The sequence below is a fragment of the Galendromus occidentalis genome, unplaced genomic scaffold (genome assembly GCF_000255335.2).
Source record: "Galendromus occidentalis unplaced genomic scaffold, Mocc_1.1 scf7180000076500, whole genome shotgun sequence".
In the NCBI taxonomy this organism is placed as follows: domain Eukaryota; kingdom Metazoa; phylum Arthropoda; class Arachnida; order Mesostigmata; family Phytoseiidae; genus Galendromus; species Galendromus occidentalis.
The window spans coordinates 951,942-969,464 of record NW_003804489.1 but is presented as its reverse complement, the minus strand read 5'-3'; the positions used below and the strand labels follow the sequence as shown (position 1 = coordinate 969,464).

Genomic DNA, 17,523 nt, shown 5'->3' with positions numbered 1-17,523 from the left:
GGCGCTTGTCGACACCCTCTGTGTGGCAGACAGTTGGCAAAGCGGGTCAGCAGGGAGCACGCGGTCCGACTCGCACGGGAGTGCGGGAAAGACCGGGTAAGCAGCTGTGAATTTGCGTGAAAATGCAGCCCTTTCGTGTGCGGCTTATCAGTATTTCGCCAGTTCTTATTGGATCACCGCCCTCGGTTAGTTTACTCGAATGTCGGCTCGCATCCCGCCGGCTCCCCCCTCACGCCCCTCTCCCCTTTTTTCGTCTGCAATCACGAGGGGACGGCCGCGGCCCCTCTGTGGGGGGGAGGGGGGCCTCGGATGGAGTACAGTAGCACGCCGAAGCGAAAGACCGTTGGGAAAACGAGCTCTTCCCTGTGGGAACTCAGGAGCGTAAGAATTCCGTCATCCCTGGTCCGATGTCGGAAGCTAATAGTAGTATCATAGTTGCTGTATATCAAGCCATACAGAGAGCTAGTCAAAAGCATGACAAAAGCACACCCCCATCTTCGGGACATCTTTCACTACGATCAGCGTCGCTAATACCGTCGATACAGCAGAGAGAGAACGTCAACTGATGAGGCGTGTCTCGTTCCTTCGGTTGTCTCCCCGACGATACCGCTTCTGTCGCGGAACTCCAGCCACGGCGGCACTATTGGCTAGGCCTGATGTCTTCTTCGGGGTTGACGTCTGGGTCGGTGGGGAGGTTTTCCCCCGACTCTTCTACGTCCGGCTTTTCGAACGGGCAGTGCGCGCGGACGGCGGGGCCCTCTGTCCGGACCGAGGTCTGTCCGCTAAGCGTGTAACGGGTCTGGTGAGTGCGGAGCTGATGGCCAAGTTAGTTTGTGACCGAGATTGGCACCTTCTCGCACCTTTTATTGGACGGCCGCCACGCAACTCGGCCCGCCGTTCCATTGGCACCGTCATTGATCGGGGCTGCGATGGAGCATATAGAGGATCGCTTGATTTTTCTCTTTGAAGATCATTGTTTGACACATTTGCGGAGGGGTTTCCCCTTCGGCGCAGTGTCTAGCATGACGGCTTCGAATTTGTTGCTTGCTTTGTGTCTGAGTCGAAATTCTCGGGCGGTCCGATGTTGGAATTCGTCGCGACGATGGTTGGCGTCTTGAAAAGAAGCAATCAGCGAAAATCGTTTGATCTTCTGAGTTCGGGAGGAAGCAACGGAAAGGGAAAAGACGTCGACGGGGAAGAGCGCGCGCACCCGTGGAGAGGAAAGTGCCAATGCAAATGAGAACCCTACGCTGCGACTGCGTCTTCACAGGAGACAGCAAGAATCAGGGAAGGAGGGAGGGGAGTGGAGGGAAAAACGACAACGCGCGGGAGGGCTTTTCGGATTAGGTGGTCGATGGAGCGTGTTAGTGCTGGCTTGTTACCTCGTTGCCTCGCTGCATCCGCGTCGTAAGATGTTGCCAAGTTGACGTCGATCATTTCGCATGAACAGCGCGAGACCGATAGCGCTCCGATCGGATAACAAGATCACGTGAACGTCGCCGTTGTCGTTGTTGTCGAACGTTTGAGGGGCAGGGGGGAATTTGCATGAACGTTTACGTAAGCCCGTCATCCGTCAAGCGACAGTAAGGTTCACACATTGGCTACTGGGCGCCCTCCTCTCCACCGGAAGAAAGAGGATCCGGAACTCGGTTCGCGAATCGGATCAAGCGCAGCTGCTCGTACGATCCCGGACGCCGCACCGTTTTGTTCCCGCGTTTTCCGCCTTGCGAGGATGACGGAAGGAAGGGAAAAATCGGAGTCCGTTCCTCCCGCTGTCCCAGCTCCCGACGGACAAGACTCGAGACTTGCGTTCGTGATTCTTAATTATTTTCGGTCTAGTCGTAAGTTTGGTTTGTAGGTATTGAACAACGTCGACACAACCGGGGACTGGGAGGAGTCAAAGAACAATAATTGCGTTAGAGGCCTGCTCCGCTCGCCTACGCGCCACGTAATCGTTTGCGATTTCCCAGGTGGACGGGACATTAATGCAAGCCTGATCCGACGTGATTAGTTTCACGTTATTCCTCGCTCTTCATCCCTCGCTCTCTCCGTGTCTCGACTAGAGCGGCATGGAGTGAGAAATTCTTCTCCTTGTCTTTCCTGCCCTCGATTGCGAGGCTTCGTGTCGCCCTGGAATCCACTTAAGTCGATGAGAACATCATATATTCAACGCGAACACACCTTATTCCGCCAGCAGAATCCGCGATGTTATTACTCGCACTTTGTCAGAACCTGCACGCTCCACGAGCGTTTGAGCGTCGGTCAGCTGATCCATGAAACGTTGCCCGGTCATGACGGTTCCAACGATGACGTTTATAATTGAACCTAGAGCGCCATACGAGTTCACAGGAGCCGCGATAAGCTCACGAGGAACCGGTGCTTCGTCTTATTTTCGAGGAATATTTTGGAAATGAGCATCCAATATTCCAGCAACGACGATGCGTTTTGATCCTTCTTTCCCGACTCATGTCTTCGATGCTCGCCGATTTGAGGGCGACCGGTCGCCCTCATCGCCGAATTCATCGATAGCGGAAATTATCAGGGAGCTTTTTCCTCAGCGAAACGTCGATTACGCCGAGATTTATAAGGCGCAGCGTAAGTCGTTCCGAAACGGGGTATGGTGGGGTGAGACAGGGAAGGGAATGAAGTTACGGCGAGGGGCTCCATTTATAACCGGCTTACGTAACCCTTCATTAGCGAAAGGTGGGAGCTGACTTCGAGTCAGTGACACGGGGATCGAGTCGAGTTAGCTTCAATTCGTTCTCTCTCCGCTGCCGACGACCGACGCTGTCCGATGTTGATACGTTTTTGAGCCCGCTCATTGTCGCATCGCAAATCAAAGCGGAGCCTGACGATCGACAAAAATCGCTCGTGCTTAACAATCTAATAATCACCACCGGCACCAGCTGTTCCTGTCCTTCATCAACGCATACTCCATAATATGGTGTCACAACAGAATAATGTTGCAATAATGTTGCGGGAGGAAGGAGGCGTAAGGAGCCCTTCCAGATGTTCCCATGTCGATCCTTTGTTGCCTTCGTCGCCGCCGGCTTGCGGACCATTTTTCCATACGGCGCCCCTTACGCCGCCTCTAAGCCTTGCCCCTCCTCACTCGAAGCGTCACACATTCCCAACAATCAAGTCGTGTAGGGATGGACGGCGGGCGACCACGATTCGCTACTTGCTCCTTGGTTGCGGTCCGCTCGGGGCACGGAGGAGGTCGAGCGCGGGTTCAGGGCTCACCATGGCCAGAGTCGCAGTTCTTCCGACACTCGTACCAAGTGAGGGACATCCATCTTGCAAACGATGGTTTCCCCGAAGCTGAGCGGCCACTTCTGCAGCTGAAGCTCGCTAAGCGATCCGTTCAGCTCGGGCGTCCACTGGATCGCCGACTTGCCATCCCAGTTAGCAAGTCCTGCCTACCGGGACTGAGGAGACAGGAGACGAGAGCTTTCTGTCAATATTTGTTTATACTACAATGCTCGACTGGCGTTGACGTGTTTTCGATCATCTAAGCCCACCGAGATATTTGTTACGATGAGACGCACGTCTGCGGAATTTTCGGTCTGGGGTAGCTGAGTGGGAGTCTGGCCCCCTAATCGCCCATTCTACCCGGAACAATCCTAAGGCCTAAGGCTACGCATCGGGTCGTGATGGGCTAAGTGAGCGGTGCTCTGACTCGGAGGAAGGTGGGGTGGAGCGGAGGCGGACCGAGGTCATCTTGGGTATTTCTAATAATTCGCATGCTGAGATTGGCTCCCTGATTGAGAGAGGGGGGCCGGTCCCTGAGGGTTGTGGATATGGAACAATTGATCATCGCGTACCAAGGTATGACAATGGTCTGCCAGGGAATCGCCTACTCGAGATATTGTGCAGATTACCATCCAGACCGTTCCCTGAGTGTACGCGGGAATAATTCTGCAAGACGACGACATCTTCGGCATTCGTTTCTATGGAAAAATCAGCAAGTTTCCTGAACTTTGCGCCGAGTGCGAGAGAAGACGGGAAAGCCGAACGGGGTTAAGACGACCGAAGCAAAGCAGGCGTTCTCCATAATTGCGTTTTCGGATCTCGATTTCAGTTCTGCTCTAGCGAGTGGTCCCACTCCTGCTGGGTCTTCTGACCTGAGCAGGTTTCCCCGCTCCTCTTGCTCTTCTCGTCTGCGTCATCTCCGCCATCCCCGTGTTGCCCTCTGTTCGGTCTGATTGTAATGAAAGAAATGCGATCCGACGATGAAATTCAATAGCCGAAATCGGATGAGCGTCCCTCCTGGGACTTCCGGGGTATCGACCTGGGAGCCATGAACTCGACATAATTCTGACTCGCATGCGAATGCTCTCCATCTCATCGATTCGTGCACGACTTATATCACCGAGGTTGAGGCGAGCATATTGGATTAGATATCGAGAATGGGTTGGAAAGAATCGAGTCTTCGACTCGGAAAAGGCAAGCGCTGCAACCTCATAGTTGGCGTCTCTAGGCTGGTGACAATGCCGCGTGTAAACAGATGATCCTTTGCTCGCCCAATCGAGAGGGCGAAAGTTGGAGATTCTTCCGGTCGAGCGGATCCTCGTGTGGATTTTTTTGCTCTTTTTGGAGGAGCCAAGCACTGGATCCGCAGTCCCGCTGTCAGCAAGTCATTTATGAAATTCAATGCCGTCGACGACTCGAGAATGTCGACGGAGGGATGAGATATGGGAGCAGTCCGAGCAACTCTTCTTGCTCCGACCACGGCTAGGGCTCTCTCTTCGGGTCGGCCTCGAGCAGCACGGAATTTTGAAAAATCCATGCACTGCGTGAAGTCAAGGAGGGACACGCTGCCAAAAAGAAGAGAAGGAAAAAATAACGGGTCTGGATTCCCTCAATTCGGAGCATCGGTCAATCAGGCCGGCCGTCTGTCAGTCGGACCTGGCCACCGAAATGATCTTCGGCCGCTGTGGAACAACTCAGACCATCAGACGAATGAGTTCTAAATCGAATCTCACGAACAAGATCCGATCATCATCATCAGCGGCGGTGCAGCGGCGTCGTTCCGTATGAGAAATGGCTGCGAACAAGCTCGGCTGTTTCTCTCAAACAGTCGCGATAAGAACTCAGATGAACTTAATGACCGAACATGCAGCTGCCTGTTTATCTCATTTTTATACCCGTTTGCGTTCACCGAGGTGATTTTAAACTTTACGGTGACATTTACTGCTTGACATCGACTGACTGAGTCACACCTATAACAAGTTGCTGTCTGTCGGAAGAGAGTCGAGGAGCGGCGAAGTGACTGACTGACTAGGCAGCGACTCGTCGGGTCGCAAATTCGCTCGCTGCTGGAGGGCATTTATGCGCTCTGCCCATCTAACGCTCGGATGGAGAACGACTTCTTTCGGTGGGGAGGGCCTCGCGCCGCCAGCATATGGCGAGAAAAAAGGGCTGGGCGAGGGATGAGCGGTAGCAAATTTAAAAACGGAAGTGACGCCGGAAGCGGGGGAATTGTTGAATATTCGTGAATGCGCCAAAATTCGAACAATGACGGAAGCGAATAGAGGGAAGCCGCTCCCAGAGCGGAGGAGAAGGAATGGCGGAGAGAGAGATTCGCGGCTGCGGGAAGGATTTCATCCAGCGAGAGGAAACGGATTTCTGAGCACGCAAAAACTCTCCAAAGAGAGAACGGAGAAGAGCGGACGCTGACAGTGCATGGGAGGCAATGATCGGGGAGCCGTCGGGGAAATTCTCGTGCACGAGTAAGATGCGTTACGTCACGCTGAGTGAGCGGATGAGGGAGCTATCGAATCAGTTCGGCGAGGGAAACGGTCTCAACAGCAATAATATCGGCGAGAAGACGTCGCGTTTAGGTTTTTCGACAATGCCAGGAACAAAGTCGAGGGGAGGGGGGAGCGGCGAGTTAGGGCTTGGATGCTGCTTAATCTTCGGATACCACGAAACGTGATGTGGTGGTGTCGAGACGCAACCCAAAATACGGTGATCAAGAAGGTTGAAAGGAAACCGGCGGAGATAGGGGAGGAAGAACCATAAGAGGAGCATGGGCGACCACAGTGGCCAGGAACAGCGAGAGGAGCAAGAAATGAGGAGAGGACAGCATTCGGAACAATGTGCAAGATCGCAAGCATCGCAGGAAACGAAGTGGCTTGTCCGTCATGGACTGTCTTTTGTCTGATGTCTCGAATCGGCTATATAAGTTTAGGGAGGCTCTTGCCAAGCTGAGTGTCAGGGGGATAACAAGGGAGTTGGTCGCTGCTGTCGCGTCAGTTTTCGTCCTCTGAGGCGGCTCTGGGCGAAGCTCGGAAAGCCGACTCTCGCATTATTTCGAGCGGGTGAGGTCTACTCGTAGTCGGCTTTCTGCGATATCCTCGAGCTGAGAACGCTTGATCTCAGACACTAGAAATCTTTGCCATGAAAATCGATCTGAAATTGTAAGTGATCGAGACCTGGCAGAGTCCTGCTCGATGCGTGGGGTCTGTGCTCGAAGCGAGAAGCCGGAGAAACTCCCAAAATCGCTACGGGCAGATTCTGCAGATCACCGAATCTATTCTCAAGGCTGACTTCATGGCGGGGGCTGAGGAAGGCCGGAGAGGGCTCAGAGCTTCTCTTAATGGAAAGGAGCCGGGGGAAAACCGTTGTGATTGTCCGGGAAATATATGAGCGAATGGATCGGCGGGCAGCCCTCAGGTAATCGAGCAGGAAATGTTCGATCAGTTGTCGAACGACGATGTTCCGTCACCGTCGGACACTGTAATAGGGAATCTCTATCGACAGACACGTCGTGGACGGGAACGTTTTCGTTGCTCATCGTTCAATGAGGCTCATCACGGGAGTTGCTCCCGTGCTCGCGCAGGGAAGACAGGGGCGGAGGACGACTCGATTCGGCGATGTCGGTTCAGGTTTGTTGTAGATTCAAGAATCCAAGTGATGCGAAGATCTGTCGCCTATTGGCCCAAGAAACTCGCGAATTCACAAGGTGTTTAGGGGAGCCCCAGGGTCGGTCTTCCGATCCCATTCATGTCCTCGGTGAAACTTCAACGACAGACAGTTGCCCGGAGTGAAGTTGCAGGATCGTTCGATGAGAATTAGAGCTGTGTTGTGAAAGTGCGAAGATTGAGGGCAGGCAGCGGCGACGGCTGCGGCTGCACCAGAAGAAAAAAGTGAATGTGAAGAAAAGAGAATCTTTGCCGACGTCTTCGGTAGGGATCTCTTTGAAGCTGCATCCCACAATTGACAGAGCAGACCCCCGGCCCGGATCGGCTCGCTTCGCTAGTCTGTCTGCTCGCCCGCTCGCTTGCCTGCTTGCTTGCTTGTCTGAAGCTCGGTTGGTTGGTTGCCCGGCCGGATCTTTGGATAAAAATCGCGGTGGTGAACGAGACGGAAGATAAAAACCTTGCTCGGTGGGGAGGCTTCTCCGCGAGGTGGCAGCGGCCGCCGAGTGGGGGCAAAGATTCGGGGACCGCGGCTCCGAGACACGGGCGACGACGACGGCGAGTAGCAAAACGGAAGGGGCAACTGAGTTGCGATCCCGGTTTCGTGGAGCTGCGCCGTACCAAAAGCGACAAGCAGTCCATGACTTATGATGTTCACGAAGCTCCCCGGAGCTTGTCGTTCGGGGGTAGAAGGGTAGGGAGAGGAGTAAGCAACCAGCAGCTAGTTGTTCGCAGAGATGGGCTCCAGCTGCCCCATGCCATCCTCCCCTTCGTCCTGTTATCCTCGACGAAACCTCTGCCCCCTTTGTGCTAACATCAAAAGTCGCGGTTCCGCCGAACATCGTTAGCACTTCAGAAAGAAATTCGTTAAAAGTCGTTCCGAACACAGTTTTGGAAAAAATCTTCCAAGCTCCAACGAGTTTTCGCGATGTAGCGCGCTCGGTCATGAGTTCTTGCGTTCGACACACACGGGAGGTGCATGAAAAATTGAACCTCGGAACGCCTAATGGTCAAGCGCATATTGCACGAGAAACTTGGCAGAAGAGAGAAACTGAGAGAGAGGGAGGGGACCAGAAGGAAGCCAGCAAGAATGAGCGGCATGAAAGATATTGACAATTTAATGTGTCCGACCTGGCCGAGAGTTCAGGCGCACTCACCGAGAGATAAATAGAAGAAAACGAACACGGAAGCGGTACATAAGAAGACCTGGACGTTCCCCGTACCGAGTAGGCGCACATTGGAAACTTTGTCGTGGACCGGCTTGTGTGATCCATTTAGCGAATGCGTTGATTTCGGGGTCGAACGGCCAAGGGCGAAATGGGAAGCTCGGTGTTCTCCTGGATCGAGGAGGCCGTCGGTGGATTCGAAGATTTTTGCTTCCGAGGAAATCCTAGAGCTTCCTGAGCTGCAGGAACCGTGTTCAGGAATGAAGAGCGTTCTCCCCACCCCACGAGCCGGGATCCGGGATGTCAGGCTGCTAGACTTCACAAGTCAAAAGACTTTATGATGCGATCCTACTTTTAATTAAAAGTCTTCGTAGTCGACGCCTTCGACTGCGCAAACAACGAGGATGACAGCGATGCGAAAAGCAGACAGTGAGATATGACGACGCATTAGGCCAACGAAATTAGAACTCTTGTCGGATGCTTGTCGTAGGTAGATGCAGCTGTGCGATGCAGGCTCTGATCTGCCAACGCAATCCAATAAGGCGGGAAAGTGGGAAAAAATCGACGAAAATCTCAAGAGTGGAAATAGAATTCCGAACGAATGTCCCAGAGCCGCTTCGGTGTGTAGTCCTCGCCGATTTCTCCTCTTCGCAGAACGGAACTCAACTGTTCCAATGATGCTAATGGCAGCCCATTATGAAATGTTCATGGCTTTGCCCCCAACTGACTTCAATAATTAAAGTTAACTCATGAAAATAACGCGATGACGCGGCCCTCGAACAAAAACGCGAGACTCCTAAACGACGTTGAAGGAGAGGACGAGCGGAAGACGCGGGCTTCACGCTCATAAATTGAATTTGGCCCCCAGCGCTCCGCGCCGAGGATTGATATGCAGCTTTGTAAGTTGATAGGAATGACGCACTTGACGCGAGCAAAGTTTTCGAATCTCGAGACGAGAGCTCCGAAAGCCCGTGTACGGAAAACTCTGGAATTTCACGAGACTATGAGATGCAGCGATCACGGGAAACGAAATTGAAGGAACATGTAACCCAATCCCAAGCTACAAGCTACTCCGCGTCCTTAGCTCAAATTAATCGAAATTTCCGTGAGCCGCGGGGTAGCTGAAGTCAGGAGCACATCCATCTCACCCGATCTCTCTCGAAAGCCTCGGTTTCCGTCGCTAGAGGGATTCGTCGGGGGTCGCTCGTGTCAACGCGTCCGACTAGAAGACCCGACGGGTCAGCCTTCGCGAGGAATTTGAACGGGGTAATTCGTATGCATACATTGAAAGTTTAGGAATTAGGATGGTAGACATGACGACGAACGGGGTGACTGACTCCTAATCGTTTAATGAACAAGGGTTCGGCCCTGTCGGATGGTCGTGTTTCGAATTCGTTGGATCTAACGTACCATCGCTACGCCGCGCGATGATCCATCAAGCTGTGATGGTCACGAGCTGATATGTGTACAGGCTTACCAACTTTCCCTGAGCGGTGTGGGACACTTTCCTATGAGATCGACGGAGACTTCTGACTTTCGGCCGCCGTTTGAACCACTGACAGTCTCAAAACCATTGACCGACTGTCCCAATAGATCAGATCCATTTCCTGTTGGGTAGCGCGAATGTGATGTACACGAGGATCAACTCCCGGGGTCTTCTCTTGCCTGAGCGTTGGGGTTTGCCCGCTTAGGATCTGTCGCACTCGGGGGCGAGTGTTCGGGGAGCGGAGGATCTCGTCCCGTCGACGGACGAAGTCGGTAGACCTTAGGGAACTCTTTAGCTTCTAAGATAAACTTCCCGCGAATTCCCTGACGTGACCTCGTGCATAAAATACGGATCCGCTCCGCGATTGCGAAATTTGCGGACTATTTGAATGCTGCCGCGACATGAATCGCGTAACGAGGTGGAGTCCCCGAATCTTCCCGAATTTTCTCTCCCAGCACAATCTGCAGACTTCCTCAAGGATCGAATCGCCCTTCTTTTCAAGAAGACTTGCAGCGTTAGCTCTTCGGAGGGGATGGGTGGAGCGTATTCAAAAGTGCGGATTCATCACCTTATTGGTCATCACTTGGGGAGCTGGTCGACTGACTCGAAGTCACTCTAATTTCAGCCCTTCACCCCTATCACTCAGGATTTTACGGCTGCCCGTTCAGAAATGCATATAACTTGCTCTGGATGCGCCCTGGTCTGAGGATTGCTTCGAGCTGATGTGCCCTCCTCTACTGAATTGTCCTGTCCTTCTGATTCGATCTTCCGGTGCGCGATGGCCGAATCAAGGTGTGATTCGGCTGGAGCAATCGAGCGTGATCTCTAGCGAGTATGAACGTGTTTGACAAAGAGTGCGAAGGCGACTCGCCTACAGACTGTAAACGGCGCTCGGAGCTACTTCTGCCTCCGGGCCGTAGCACACGCCTCGAAGGTTATCGGGTGGCATGTCAACAAGGCAACGACAACGCCGCACTCTGGTTCACGAGCTTTTGATGCTTTTCTCGGAGCTATCTCTCGAAGGCTATGAGCCTCGCTTCGGCCTCAGTCCCCGACTCCGTCTCATGCCACGTTGACACGTCACATGAACTCACTCACTCACTCGACTCCTTACCGAGAAGAGTTTGAAGGAATCATTCAATGTCTATTGTTGATTTTTTTCTCCGCGAGTTTCGAACGATCCTCGGGAGTATTCTCCTATGAGGTGCGATGTCAGCATCGGAAGCCTATCGGTTTGTTTAGAATCTCACTTTCGGTAGCTCAGCGATTCCTGGGGCAAAGGCTGCTCTCCCCGTGAACGAGCTGGAGAAATCTGTAGGCGGCCAATGTGAGGGAACTATCGAGCCTGGAACTTCGATGGAGCTCCATGATCTATGACGATGATGGCTGCTGCGGTGATTGCTCAACCTGGATCGTTCAATTCCTAGTTTCCCGCTTTCGACCTAAGACGTCTACAAGCTTCTCGAGCGCTGCCGGTGTTCTCAAACCAACGTCGCTGTCAAAACCATTATTCCATCAATATATCCATGGCTGAGCCCTGTTCCGCCCGCCTCGAACAGGGACTCCGGGGCGCTGTTACCCTTGGAGCCCCGTGGTTCTTTCGAAATAAGGCTTCTTGCCAAAAATCAGGCTTCCTAAGGGCCCGCCGTACTCTCTGCTCTTGAGCTCGATTTCTCTTATCCTGCCTCTCGGGAACGAGAATCCGCTCATTCAGACCTGCATTGCGACGAGAGACCTTCAAAACGGCAGAGGGAATATATTCGGACGAGGCACCGGAGTTCGGAAGTTCTCGGTATCTCCTCGCAGGGTTTATGGGTTCGGACGGACCTGGAACTTCGGAGCTCGCCATGACTGATTCTCGAGGATTCTTCGGAGATGTGCGGCTAATGACGTCATTTATTTGAGCAAAGAAAAATTATCGGAAGTCTCCCTCTCCGCTCGAATGAGGCTCGTCAGCCTTTCAGACGTTGGACGCTTCTGAGGATCCAGAAGAGAAAGATCGTCCTCCATTCACCATTGATCGAGATCTACCGTCACATTCAGCTGAGAGCAGGACTTGAAGGCGGCGACATTCTGATAATGGGGAAGATTCCATTCAAGGGCCCCCACGGGTTCGGAAACGCAGAACTTGATTGAAAAGGAGTTGCGGGACCTTGAGTCCCAACAGGGCCCTTGTCGTTAAATGGTCGAGCGTCTCTAAGCCCACGATTGGAAAGCAATAGCCATTTATCCAATAAAATCACGGTGTCCGACGACGAAACGTCATGTAAAGCCGGTCTTTTTTCTCTTTCCAGAGCCCAGGATCATAGAGGGACCGAGGAACACAACCGCGATTCAAGGGCACAAGGTTCTCCTCCACTGCGTAATATCCTTAGCCGGAACGAGTGTCGATGGCTTCGTCTCGAACACGAGCAGTTCCCCCGCATCCACATCCACGCCTTCAACGAATTCGACGCTCAATGCCGAAATCAACGAGACCAGGGTGACATGGCAACATGACGGTCGTAGTCTCCACACCAGCACTGAAGGGAGCACATGGCGTGTTTTGGCCAATGGCTCGTTACTATTGGACTCCGTGGAGCACGTGGACGGCGGTCCATATCGATGCATCGCGAGGAATAAGGATGGGGTGGCGTTCAGCCAAACCGCCCACATCTTCGTACACTGTAAGTTTTTGATCTTATTCCTACAGGCATGGCAGAATTTGAGGCATAGTCTACCAGGAAAAAGACTCATAGAGGTTCGGAACCGCAATTTTCCTTCCATGGGGGAGGATGAGAGCAGTTGCGTGGATTCCCCCATGCTGATATCGAAGGTGGTCTCATTGGAAGACGGGAGACCTTTCTGTCGGAAGCGTTGGTCGAACGTTTCAAATGCCTGAGGTCGCAGCTTGTCGGCAGACACAAGCGTACAGCCTCTGACGGCTCTGGCGATCTTATCGGACTCGCGGGTAACACGAGCTCTCGAACAATCTTCTGTGAACATTCGTTTGCTGCTCATCGGAATATTTTGCCCATTTCGTAGAGCAGCCTGGTGCGGTCCCTGAACGGCAAGGATAACGAGTGGGTTAATAGCTCTGTGGAGTCGTCGGCTCGCGCCGTCTGGGAACTAACAGCTGAACCGTTGTTTGAAAGCGAGCATGGAGGGAAAAACTTCTCACTCGCATCACACTTCGTGAACAAGTGCTCTCCGAGGATTCAAATCAGCCTTTTGGTCACAAGATACCCCCAGCGAACAAGAGCGTGAGATCTTGCCCCACACGAAGGAAGGAGGGGGGGCGAATAAGGACGACACTGAGAACTGCGAAAAGCGACGAGGCCCGGAATTCCAAAATTGGTCATCAGGCTGGCTTTTCTACGCATCCTGCCCCGTCCTCGACGACGGAGTTCTCGAGCCACTCAGGCCAACTCGCTCAGACAGACCCTTCCAAGTGGCGAGCACCCCGCCACCCATCCACCCACCTACCCATTCAAGCTACAAGCACACGCTCGCCGACGCAGAGCCCACCCCGAAGCACCGAATGGAACTATCTCTTTGTTATGCACTCCTTGCTTTTTTCGAGTGACATCAGTGTCAACGTTCCATATGGCCCGAGCGTCTTCCCCGATTCCCCTCGTTGCGTTCCTTCGAATCTACTTTGTCCATTCCCGATGGTCAAGAATGAAGTTTTGAATTCCATGCCTCGCAGTCTCCGAGGATCCTTCCGTCCTGGATCCTCCAATCATGAGAAGTTGCTGTTTGAGATAAGCGATAATATCGAATTTTCGGAGCTAAGACACAGCGAATCATCGGCTAAACGAAACGTGCCGACGCTAAGTGCGAGATTGACGGCGCGACGTTCCGTCTGCCCATCGAGAAAATTCATCCCCTCCTACGGACGTTGTAAGCGTAACTGAAAATAAGAGTCGAGTCTCGGACCGAGCGGGAGTAGCAGGAATGGGTGGAGAATCACTTTATTGAAATGTATTGGCCTCTTCCTCGATGGTTCACAATGGCCCCCCGACGCCCCTACCGTCGTGCCCCGCCAACTCCCGGCTGTCCCTGCCACCCAACCAGCCATCGTCTCTGTTGTACCGACAGAGCCCGTCCTCTCCGAGGTGGACCGACAGGGCCCCCCGGGAGACCTAGGGGCGTAATGGAAAAGTTGTTTTCATCAAAGTTGCTTTGATAGGCTGTGAGAGGAACAGGGTTCGCCCCTACACAAGGTGACCGACCGGGTGAGGAAGCAGTCGGGAGGCGGGTGGAGGTCTTCAAAATCGTGTCCGCCAATAACCCCTCAACGTGGAAACCATCGCAATGAGGCTGTTCGGTCCGTCCGAGACGCGTACGGTGGCCGCGCAGGCGGCGGCAGGCGTTAGTGTTTTTGTTTACGAACTGGTCGTAATTAATTTACCGCAGCATTGCTGTCAGCCGACTATGACGACGGTTTCCGTCTCTTTCCTTCCGTTTTTCTCTTTTTTTTCTCTTTAACGGATTTGAACATTCCGCAACGATACTCGACGCTTCGATCTCGGAAACCTTCTCCCTTCTCGTTGGTGTGCCGATGGAATGAGGTCGCTCCTTGCCATACCCGCGATGCTTGACGCAATCCATGCACATACGTCATTAGTCCGTGGACTGGCTGACAGATAGATACACGGTGCCAAGCAAGCGATTCGCCAAAACCAAACGAATGGACGAGCTGACAAGCGAGTGGTCAACCTGGCAAAAGACTTGGCAAGCAAGCCAGCGACCGGGCAAGACGGTTCCGTTTCACCTCGAATGGCCTGTCATGTTATCGATGGTCAGAGGCGGCCGTTTTCGGTTTCTCCACCAGCGACGACCCTTGTGGAGAAGCGGACAAACACTAAATGGGCTCAGGAGGTCAGGCACACCTCCTGTCATGTCGGATCCTGATTGCCCTGCTCGACTGACGTGAAGCCGGCTGCTCTTACCGAAGACGACGGGACGAGTTTATTCGTTTCGCTCATTCCTCTCTATTTTTTCCCCTCTGTCCTGGTTATTGTCCGGGGTAATTCCGGGTTTCAAAAGCATGCTCAGCCATGCGGGAACTCAGTCAAAGCTTTTTGCACGAGGGTCGCCCCTTCGCCACAGCATCTTCCTTGTTGCGAAACAAATGTGTGTTCGTGCTGCTTGAGTCCGACAAGCGAAACTAAGAGTTTCCTTTTCAGTCGACAGGCAGATAGATAAACTCACTTTTGGTGCCATTGGGCACGTGCACCGGGGATGTTTTGCTCTCTCGGTTTGTTTTGTCGGGCTCCGGTCTCGACGGCGATGCTCGCAACCAGTGACCGGAGCCTACGTCGGCGTCGTCGCTCTGCTGCCCAACGCAATACGGCTGGCTCATCGGGTTAGTGTCTTTTCTCACGTCCGCCTGCTGAGAGTTCTATTCGCGGTGCTGAGCTCCACAAATTCCGGCGGAATCCTCGCTTGCTTCGCCGTGTAAAAACATCATCGAGCATCGTCGGGACTTGTTCGTTGTTCTCGTCCATGCGGTTCAGGTTTTGCTAATGATGCGTTTCCGACGCGGATTTCGGTTGCTGTGGGCCGACGTTGAGCAGAGATTCAATCGAGCGCTAACTCTATCTTACGTCCTCCGTCCGGACGGTTTCCCCGCGTTTCGCTTCCCCCTTCTGAAGAGGCCTACAGGAGACATCGCTTCGGTCACAGAGTTTAGGGCTCCTTGGCTCCTGTCGACGAATACTCCCCGCCGTCCCAATCCCGGCGGCGGAAAGCTCTCGCTCCAGCCCCCCTCTGTTTCGAGCCGATGTCAGTCGTGGCGGAAGCAGTTTTTGTTACTGATCCGCCGAAATATTCCGCGGAAACGGATCTCGAGCGAAAATCTTATCTCCTATGAAGCCATCGAAGATTTAGCCATCCAGCGAGCGTCGACCGTCGTTCGCTCATTTGTCGACGGTTTTGGAATCATTCGAACTCGAACGGGTGCTCGTGGTCCGGTTGCGTGGCGGCGCGCTGCTGATGACGGTACCGCAGTTGCCGTGAGCCGTCAATACTCTGTCGCCACACTGGATCCTTTCTTCCCGCTTCTTGCGGCAGCGTATCGTCTGCCGGATCCGCCGATCATGTCGAATAGACGTCGTAGTGGTCATCGAAAGGAGAATCGTCAGAATATCAGGCTCTACTCGTTTCCATTGTGGGAAGGCGCAAGTTGCTGTTCCTTCCTTTCAGTCTCACGCTTTATCGGCTCCTCTGATGTCTTTTTTCCTAATGTCCTTTGATGATGTTGCGGCGGCCGTCGCGGATGGGGATCAGCTCGTTAGCGGATGCTCGTCTCCCCTCACGTCAAAAAGAGTGCCAAGAAAGAAAGGAGAGCAATGAGAGCGACACGAAGGATTTCCGTCGCGGCGAAAATCCTCCCTGTGGTAATCCTCCGCCTCCTCTCTCGTGAATTGATTCAGAAAATTATTTTCCGCGTTCGACGTTTCCGCCTCGTGAATCCGTTCTGAGGTCGATCGCCCTCCATCCGCTTCGTACGGTGAGCTGAGCTATTCGAGTCAATGACGGAATCGAGCACAGAAACCAGAATACTGACGAGCAGCTGCTTCTTTGCGGCATGATGGCGTGTTCTTGCGCGCGTACGCGCAGAACTCTCCTCTCTCAGTTTGCGATCTTAAACCAATGTTAAAAAGCTCAGCGGGCTCTCGAACGGAAGCCAAGTAGCGAGCGTACGCTACGATGGACGCTTTGTAGAGATGTCCTCATCCCTCACAATGCGCTCTTTCACGGAACACGCTTTTTGCCTTACGACGTCGCGGCTGCTGCTGCTGCCGCCGACAACGGCGACGCCGACGACAACAACACCAACAACAGCGAAGGCCCATGGCGGGTTGTGAGGAGGGCCGCAGTGGGAGCAACAACGAAAAAAAGCCTAGGAGGGTCCGGGACGCACCGACGCATGCGAGCTGAGTGCAAAACGAATTTCGACGTAACGAAGAAATGATCAAAACAATTGGTGATTTGATGAGGGAAAGTCGCGGTACTCGACATTGGAGTCACCAGAGGACCTCGGAGTTACGCGCCGTTGTGCATGAAGGAGCGATTCTCGCCTGAACCACTACTGCATCTCCTTCGCTACGGAGAGTCTCGATTTTCGGTTCTTGCGAACGCCTTTCTTTTTCGGTCCGTGTCAGTTCCGTTGCGGAGCCCGCTGCTGTCCAGATAGCGCGGAAAGCCACAAGTCTGTTTTGCATCCGCCATTGGAAGAATAAAGGAAGGAAACCGTTGGGGTGCATTCGGAATGCCCAACGGAAGGCCCAGGAGCGCATTTAAGGTATCCCTCGGGGTACGTCGAGGATTCGCGCGGAATCGGAGACTCTCGTAAGCGCTGTTGCGGCTTGGCAGTGCAGACAGAAGGAGCGCTTCACCGGCGGCTGCTATAGGAGAGAGCTTCTATTTCTTCGCAGACGTTCTCCCCTCCCGGATTTTCTCAGTCAATCTTTCTCTATTTTGCTCCGGTTTCTCCACATATCGTCCCGACGATCGCGAGGTAGACTCTGCTCTAAAACTGCTCGTTTCCGAAGCCACTCTAATTTCCCTAAAACTCCGACGGGAATCGTGTTCGGTGAATCGCAGCCTTCCCGTCGTCGTTGGAAAGCCTTCCAACGTCGTAGTGCGGTATCATAATTCACCACTCGCCCCCAGAGCTCCCTTCCATTTCTTCCCTTTCGCTACCGGGTGATATCCGGGTTCGGATCGTGGTTCGTTTCAAAATCACGACCTCTATAATTTAAAGTTGACCTCCATTCCAGCGAACGACCGAAATGTTTTCCTCATCCATTCTTTCGGAAGATTCGCACATTTCTCTTCGAGGAGAGCGCTCTCCCATTGCTCCTGGTCTTTTTCGAGGATTCGCTCAGAATGTCGGTTGTTCCCCCGGTCGGTTGGAATAGTTGGTCGCTTGCTCGGTGAGAAGGACAGACAGACGGTC

The 17,523-nt window shown here is 53.3% G+C and overlaps 1 protein-coding gene across 1 annotated transcript in view; it reads left to right on the top strand.

The window, feature by feature from the left end:
- The window catches only part of LOC100903541 (tyrosine-protein kinase transmembrane receptor Ror2), a 117,428-nt gene that overhangs the window by 26,261 nt on the left and 73,644 nt on the right, over nt 1–17,523 (top strand). The window contains exon 2 of the mRNA XM_003739378.3: nt 11,870–12,241. Within this exon, the coding sequence (XP_003739426.2) occupies nt 11,870–12,241 (372 nt within the window). The remainder of the gene's footprint in view (nt 1–11,869; nt 12,242–17,523) is intronic.